This window comes from Centruroides sculpturatus, unplaced genomic scaffold, assembly GCF_000671375.1.
Source record: "Centruroides sculpturatus isolate CEXI.00-Female unplaced genomic scaffold, Cexi_2.0 scaffold81, whole genome shotgun sequence".
NCBI classification, from domain to species: domain Eukaryota; kingdom Metazoa; phylum Arthropoda; class Arachnida; order Scorpiones; family Buthidae; genus Centruroides; species Centruroides sculpturatus.
Window position 1 is genome coordinate 833,526 of NW_019384371.1, and position 8,860 is coordinate 842,385.

Consider the following 8,860-nt stretch of genomic DNA (forward strand, 5'->3'; position numbering starts at 1 on the left):
GGGGACTGGGGTTGTTCTGATAACTTATTTTTCGGATAACCGATTATGTACGAAAAAATATATTAACCTATCCCATCCTGAAATTTTTCTCTGTTGCGTGCCACTTTGCATTGAATTTTTATCAATGTTAAGCCTAACGTAAACTTTTTAAAATAATAATCGTGGCTATTGTAGCGTTAATAATTATTTCTTTATTTTGTACAAACAAAATAAATATATTGAAAAATATAAAAACAATAAAAAATTATACTTCAGAAATTAATTTANATGGAATTGTTATACATCTGTATTATTTTATTATGGCATAAAATACAAAAATATTATTCTATATAAATAATAGGCACTGTGTATATATTATTTATGAAGAAAAATATTTTTATATTTTTTACTTAATGAATATTTGAAAAAAATGTTACATAATTTTTTTCCTCTTAAATATGATGTATAGATGAGTTGTAATTAACTTCTAAGAATATATTTTAAAATAAAATATATAATTTTTTTATTCGTTTTAATTTCGTTTAAAAAATGGTATTGCATTTATTTTATGGTATTTGATTTATTTTACAGTGATTTTAAAAATTGTGGCCACTCTTATTAGACAGTCTAAACCATCTGAAGAGTTAATGGAAGTAAAGAAATTATTTTTATCAGATATGACTCTCTTATGTAACAACAACAAAGATAATAGAAGGTAAAAAATATTATAAAAAATAAATTAAGTATAGCTATGTTTATGTAAATAATAAATTATGTATGTTTTATTACTTTGTTAAAATTAAGGATGGGTTAATTCAAATGAAAAATAATCAATTAATCAATTATCAAAATTATTCAAACTAATTCAAATTTTGACTTTAAAATTATTTGAATGATTTACTTGCTTTTTTAAAAAACATTTTAACCTTAAAATGATGAAAAATTGCTCAAAATGTTATAAAAATTTTTTACTCTATAATCAAAATTTTGCATCAAAAAATTATTTTCTCTAATAAATGAATAATTTTAGATGTTTGAGCATTGAAAATTTTTACAGTGTGATTAAAAGGCAGAATTTATTTTAAAGTATGAATAAATAAATGATTTAGCCTGTTTTTGAAATTTAAAATGCTAAATCAAACTGTTTAAATAAACACATTTTGAATGTAAGTTTAGTCTTATACTCTTTATAGTCTGAAATGTATTAGATCCTAAAATGCTACAAATATTTATGTAATTCATAAAGATGATGATTATAACTTTTAAAGCTTCAAAAGAAGAATGATTTTCTAAATGATAATTAAAAAGTGTTTGACTACAGATATAAAAAAATCCATTCTGATGGTGGTCTGTAAAAGATTCAAAATATTCCAGACTAAAGGAGTTGTTAAACCACATAAAACTAGATTTAAAATTATGTATTAAATTGATTAATTTAAGTATATATGATTGTTTGCTGATAAAATAAAAAATAATAATAATTTGATGCACTTATTATTATTTCTTTATTTGTTTAGGACAGTATTTAAATTACTAGGATCAACAAATGAAGTCATCAGATTACAAGCATTGAAATTATTAGGATATTTTCTCAGCAGAAGTACACATAAGTAAGTTATTAATGTTATTACTACTCTCTGTTAACAAAGTGATAAAATTTATTTTTTAATTGAGAAATTTCTAATCAAAAGAATATTTTGGAAGAAAAGGTTAACAGGAGTTGAGTTTGGGTCTCACTTTAGATCAATCTTTTCTTCAGAATATTCTAAATTAAATTTATTTATTTCTAATTATAAAATTTAATACAAGACAATNACAGATGACAGCACTTTATAATTGCAAATAGAAACATAATTGAATTCATAACAGCATTAATTATTGTGATGATTAATTTTAACAATGGTTAGAGATGTTTGTTTGAGTGTGATCAAATCAAGGCAATCCATCAGGCTGGAAGTTCTGCTAAAGCTATTGAAAAGCAGCTAAAGAGAGCATGTGTTGTAGCCAATTATATTAAAGTTAGTGTAAAATTTGGAAAGAATAAACAAACAGGATGGCCTTCCAAGTTGACAAGGAAACAGAAATCAGAAATTATCTGAGAAATGTAAACAACAGGAACATCATTATGTAAAATAGCTCAAAGGCCTAATGTTAATGTTCATAAATCAACAAAACATTTAGTGTATAAAAATAGAAAAGCAGCCTGTACCATATCTAAAACAACAACACCATAAAAAAATTGATATGGGCTAAAGATAAAATGTGATGGACTTCAAAGTGTTCAATTCAAATAACTTCCCACATGGTGGGAAGTTATTTGAATTGATAATAAAATTTTTAATTTGGATGGTACAATGTTTGCAAATTTTATTGGCACAATCTTAGGAGAGGGGGGGTTTGCTAAGCATTGGCAAGAAGGGAATCAACTATGATCTGGGCAAGATTTTGATGGTCTGGAAAAATCTATTTAGCTTTAAACGAAGGCAGTTGGGTATCAAAACCTCTTGGATGTATATCTTCTGCCATTTTAGAAAAAATTGGTGGTCCATTCTGGCAATTGCAACAAGATAATGCACCAATCCACAATGCAAATCTCACTTATCAGTGGATAATGGATAGTGGTTACTGGATATAATGGTATTGATGTCATGGATTGACCTCACTATTCCCATGATTTGAACCCCATAGAAATTATATGGAGTTTAATAACTAAGGCTATGTATGCCGGAGGAAAACAATGTCACAGTACTGAAGAACTTAAAGCTGCAATTGTAATTGCATGGAAAAAACCAATTTAAATATGCTGCAAAATCTTGTTAACTCTAATAGATTTTACAAAGTTACTTTAAAAAATGTTAGCTTCATTGGCTTTTAAAAACCACTGGCCTTATATTTTTGCAACACCATTATTTTTGATTTTTTGAGTAAAAAATTTATATTTTCATTTTTTTTTTAGGTTGTAAATAGAATAAGTATTTCCTTTACTAATACATTTATACCTGTCACCAATTTTTTACTTAATTTTAACTTAAAAAATTTTACTTAAAAAATTTATTATTCCAAAAAATTAGAGCAATCTTATATTTTTGCAATGCACCTTAATTGAGTTTTAAAACAGGAATTTCATATTTTTATGCTTAATATGGAATGTGCAAAGTGATTATAATATTGTTATATCATTAAGATGCTTAATGCTTAAAAATTTTTACTGATTTGAATATCATTTGGTTATGAAATTCATATAAATCTAAATTTATCATTACTTAAAATGTTAGTGATAGTTCTGACACTGATTTATTAACATTCATATTTACACATAAAGTAAAGAAATCTGTAATTTGTATTTTCTTTGGTTAATGCTTTAAAATAGGGGTTAGCAAACTTTTGTAGGAAAGGGCCAGATCGTAAAAAAATTCAAGTTTTGTGGGCCAGGTTGCAAACTCGAATAGGTATATTTTTTTAAAAAGGTACTTCTACTCATAAAGCAAAAACAAAAAAGTTATTTGTATTAGGAAGTGATATTTTTACATACATAATATTTATACATATTATTGCTGAAACTTAAAAACAAATAAAACATTTTTAATGAACTTATTATAGAATGGTTAAAATTTATACTAATATGAAGAATGAAATTGTTTCTTCTGAGACAATATTTCATCATACTGGACTTTCAAATTAATAATTCCACGTGCGGTCATTATTTAAAAATTTCTCAGATTGTCTATTGGCCATTGCGTTACAGAGTGTAATGGGGATGTCGCTGCACCTAACAGCTTTGACAGCGGTGCATTCTGTAGTTAGTTTGCATAAGGGTTATAAACATTAGATAATATTAGATAAATAAAAACTGCTGATTTAAAAAAAATATATTATTGAAATTTAATAATTACTATTAGTTAATTACAAAAATAAATAAACAAATGGAAAATACTAAAAAATACAGACAATTTAACAATATTTAATGAAATTAAACAATAAAAAGCAGAACAGCTATAGAAAACAAATGCAATTTGATAACACTATAACCCTTAAGACAGTAGTGTTATCTGAGATAAGACTGGCTGCACCATCTCTATTTGATTTACTTGCAATTTTTCCATGTAAATACGATATTAACACACGGGTTGGATTAAAAACAGGTGGTGGGTAGTAGTTTAATGACCCTCTGCTCTGAAACATAGCTGTCTTCATTATAGCATCTTGTATACATATACTCCTTACTAATACACTGTACTCTTTACCTAGAACATAGTTTGTATAATTTCTTCTTTCAACTTGGAGATTTTCAGAAATTTCCTGATATGCATGAATTACTTTAGTGATTAATTATTTGATTCTAAATAAATCCACTAATTATATGCTATTTGAAGTCACCGGATCCTGTGAATGATTGAAGAAATTATTGATTTTAGTTTTTGTTAATAGATAGTGCTGATGATTAAGTTGGCTTTGATGTGAAATAAAATGCATAATACATTAAAATTTATTAAGTAATATTCTCTTTTATAATGTGTCATCATTCATGGAAAATAAGAAAATCAAATTCCCGGATTCTGGGATTGAGAAAACTTTAATTCTAGGATTGAAATCTCAATTTGTGGTTACTTTAGCTTTGGTTAACTTGTGATTTTTTCTTATATATCAAAAATCAAAGAAATTGAAACAGTCTACATTCAAGATAATCTATATATATAAAAATGAATGTATGTCTGTCTGTCTGTCTGTATGTCCTTTGTGCATTACCACACTGTTTATCCGATTGCCATGAAACTTTGGGAAGTTTTTTAATACACTCCCGCAAAGGTTTCTGGCATAGTACATTTATCCTAAGATAGATGGTGCGAGTGTATACGAGCATTTCATCTTGAGTTCGATCAATTTCAAATTATGAAGATCATTTCCCCCCTCCAAAAAATATCTTTATATACGGATTTGTAAACTGTTATTTACAATATTTGTAATAATTTTTGTTTAATCACTTTATTTCAATTATTTTTTGCTAATTATATATTCGCTTGAACTTTGTTAAACCTTAACTGTATCCTGAACAACAACCGAAGTTGTAGGAGGAAATTCGCCTATTTTATCAATCTAGGAATCCCCGTTTTCCAAATTTTAATATCAACTCAAAATAATTTAAAAAGACAAATTACAATAAAATGGTTTATCCAATTATCAGAAATTTCACAACATGCCAAGGAAGAGAGGAAGGAGCAATTAAATAGTTAAAATTGTAAAAGATTAAAAAATATATATAAAAATGGGGAATATCGCACTTCTGACAATCGCTACAAGTGTGTGGGCTAGATTTGGAGAATCCGTTCTTCTCGCATGGACAACTGTATGTGGCCAGCTCTTGCGTCAGAAAACCTGATTTATTTGTGTATGCACCAGACAGAAAAACAAAAAATATCGTGTATCCACAATCACTCTAATAAATAAATAGAATTGAAACGACACTTTGAAATGTTTTCCCGATGAAAATTAATAATAAGTATCAATAAAAATGATAAAATGTAAATTGAATTTTATTATAACGAGTTCGCTTGAATTTCGTTATTCTGAGATCGCAGCAATGCGCAAAGGGTAAGCTAGTTAAGTAATAAAAATGCAGTTTTTATTTGAATTTGAAAATGAAACAACTAATTGAAATGTCCGTAAACAGTTATTGAATATTTCTTTTTATTAGGTTATCATATCATTGCCATTAAATCATAGACTGTTAATTAAAAGAATTTTTTCTGATTGACTTCTAGTGAATTTATTCATGGAAAATTATTCAGAATTATATAAAATATAAGTACATTTTATCCAGTAACAATAAAACTTAGTGTTAACATTATGATGTGTATTGCTTTGCAGTAATCCTAAAAATAAGATTAATTAATATGACTAATAAAAATATAACTGTATATTAAAAAAAATAAAAATACAGATATTATTTTACAAGCTAACATTAATTGATATATTGATTCTACAAAAATGCTTGATTTTTCAATTATTGCTCATTATACATTGTATTATATGTATTATTGCTCAAGTTGTCTGTTTTTAACAGTATTATTTCTTGTTATCAAGAAATTTAAGTGTAAAATTTATAAGTTTTGCTTTAAATTCTGTAAACATCTGCCAAATAACTGATAGTCTTCACAAAGGAAATTTTGTTGTGTTGAAGAAGACATTTATGCAGACATCAGTGTATAAATACATTTACATAAATAGTCTATTTACTGAAATTTTCTTTAAAATTTAGGGTGCATTTTATACATCCACTAGAGGTTAACACCTCTAATGGATGCAATTTGGAAAAAACATATCACTAAAAATAATTGTTTTTGGAACTATATACACATTGCATAACACATGATAAATATTAAATATAACAGAAATCTACTGAAAAATTTTAGCAGTTATCTATTTTAGTTATATATGTATAACTAAAATAGAAATAATGATTTAAAATATAGGGAACTATAGCAATTTGATATTGTCTCTGCTAGATCTTATCAGTAACAGCATGAATGGGTGTTTAATGACATTTTATGTAAATTTTGAGTTTGGTCCTATATGCAAACATAGATGATGTAGAGGTTATTTACATTAATATAAAATTTTATATCAGATATTGATCCATTAATAATATCTTAATTTATTTCCAGAACTGTGCTACAAATGTCTGTTTGGCAAGAATGGTTAATAGCTATGGCTTATATACATCCTCATTGTGCTGAAGAACAAAAGATTTCAGATATGGTTTATTCTTTATTTAGAATGCTATTACATCATGCAATAAAATTTGAATATGGTGGTTGGAGAGTATGGGTAGATACTCTTGCAATTGTTCATTCAAAGGTATTTTAATTTAGTTATTTTTAGAGAAAAATACTTTAAGGTTTGGAATTAGAAAAATTATTGATTAAGTCTATTATCTATACAAAAAAAAATAAACATTTGTTATTAATGCTAATTTTATGACAAATAATATGAAAAGTAAAAAAAACAGGAAAAAACTACAATTATGAGGAAAATATCTCAAATATGTCAAGATTATCTTCTTTACTCTGTTTTTTAACTGTTTTTAACTTTTTAGATTATTTCTGGTAACACCAAGCACTATCACTTATAGTAATCTTTTTTTGGGAGGAGATTTTCCTGCATTTATTTTCAATGTCATAGTGGTAAAAAATTTCTGATTTAAAGACTGTACTGTGTTTTCTCCTCTTTCATGTTAAAAGTTTTTGCTTCTCTGGTAATATTGTTCAGTAATTAATATTTTCTCTATGATTAATTTTATTTATGGCTTTATTTATCCATTATATCATAGTTTAACTTCAATTCGTGTGTAGTATTTATAAGCTAATACATTGTGATGAGTGCATAAGAAGATAATTATGAAACATATGAGGAAAGAAAGAAAAAATGACATAAAAGGCATAAAAATACAACAAACAGAAAAGCATTTAATAGTAAATGACAAAAATTGACAAAATTTAAAAATTGATTTGTAGAGGATATAAATGATTGATATTCATGTTTGTGTTTTGATATGTAATAAAATCATTAAAATGTGGCTACTTTTCCACATAGGAACCATAGTAGTTCAAGTACTTGTCTCAGTGTGTGACAAAGTTAAACATTTTGACCTGTAGACATATGGATGCTTATTGTTATGCAGGAAGAGATTGTCATCAGTTCCCAGATCTGGTCTTGTCATGTAATATTCATTGTAACCACTTCAGGGTCTCAAAGTATGTAACAGCATTGATAGTTGTTTCATATGGAAGGAAATTCACTAGCAAAATACCCTTCTAGTCCCAAAAAACAGACTTTCTTGGTAGATTGCATCAGTTTGGTGCAGGTGATTCCAGATGCTTCCAAACCATAATCACTTTTTTGATTATAGTGTGAAATTGTATGCTTAAGACTCATCCCAAATGATGATGCTTTCAATGAATTGGTTGCTTTCTTTGTGATATTGTTTCAAATGATTTAAACGTGTTATCATTCTGATGACAGTTTCATGGAAGGCAATGGAAAACCACCATGTTCTTTTTCTTTTTTCCAAGACTTGATGAACTACTCATCTTTACCACCACACCGGAGAATAGTAATATAATTACCTCTTTCTAACCTGTTACNTCACTTCACCTTCCTGTTGTTAGGCCTAACGCTAAGTTCGCATTTCGTCATAAAACTCGAAAAAATTCAGAAAAAGGCACTTAATCCATTCACTATCTTCTTCCTTATTCCTTCTGGATCACAAATATCACTTCATAGAACACTTAAACTCACAAAACAAGCCCAAAACGAATCTCTAGCAGCTGCTCATGAAAACTCACCCTCACTGGCAAGATAAGAACAGATACATTAATTAGACTTATTGGAGAAAAAATGATTGAAAAAACAGAGATCTTTATCTGTGCTTTGTGGACTATGAAAAGGCTTTTGACAATGTTAATCACACAATTTTATTTGAAATACTTCAAAAAATTGGAATAGATAAAAGGATAATTAAAATTATTCTCTTTTTATACAAAAATCAGAAAGCAATAATAAAAATTGATGAGAAAGAATCCAACTGGATAAGGGTGGAAAAAGGAGTGAGACAGGGATGCGGACTTTCACCACTGTTATTTAATATTTACAGTGAGTGGATGATGCGAGAAGCACTTGAGGATTTTAACGAAGGAGTGAAAATCAATGGATGCTTAATAAACAACATAAGATACGCTGACGACATAGTCCTGCTGAGTGAAAGTAAAGAGGGATTACAGAAAATTCTGAATCGACTGTTCAAAACTGGATTGGAGAAATTCCATATGAAAATAAATGAAAAGAAGACAAAAGTAATGAAGGTTTCAAAGAAGGAAGATATGGA

General features: G+C 27.2%; 1 protein-coding gene across 2 annotated transcripts in view; it reads left to right on the plus strand.

Annotated features, from left to right (window-relative positions):
• LOC111614894 (neurobeachin-like) overlaps nucleotides 1-8,860 on the plus strand; it is a 278,182-nt gene that overhangs the window by 111,157 nt on the left and 158,165 nt on the right. For both annotated transcript variants that reach the window (XM_023356276.1, XM_023356268.1), the window contains 2 exons: nucleotides 571-694; nucleotides 6,642-6,834. In XM_023356276.1, the coding sequence (XP_023212044.1) occupies nucleotides 571-694; nucleotides 6,642-6,834 (317 nt within the window). The remainder of the gene's footprint in view (nucleotides 1-570; nucleotides 695-6,641; nucleotides 6,835-8,860) is intronic.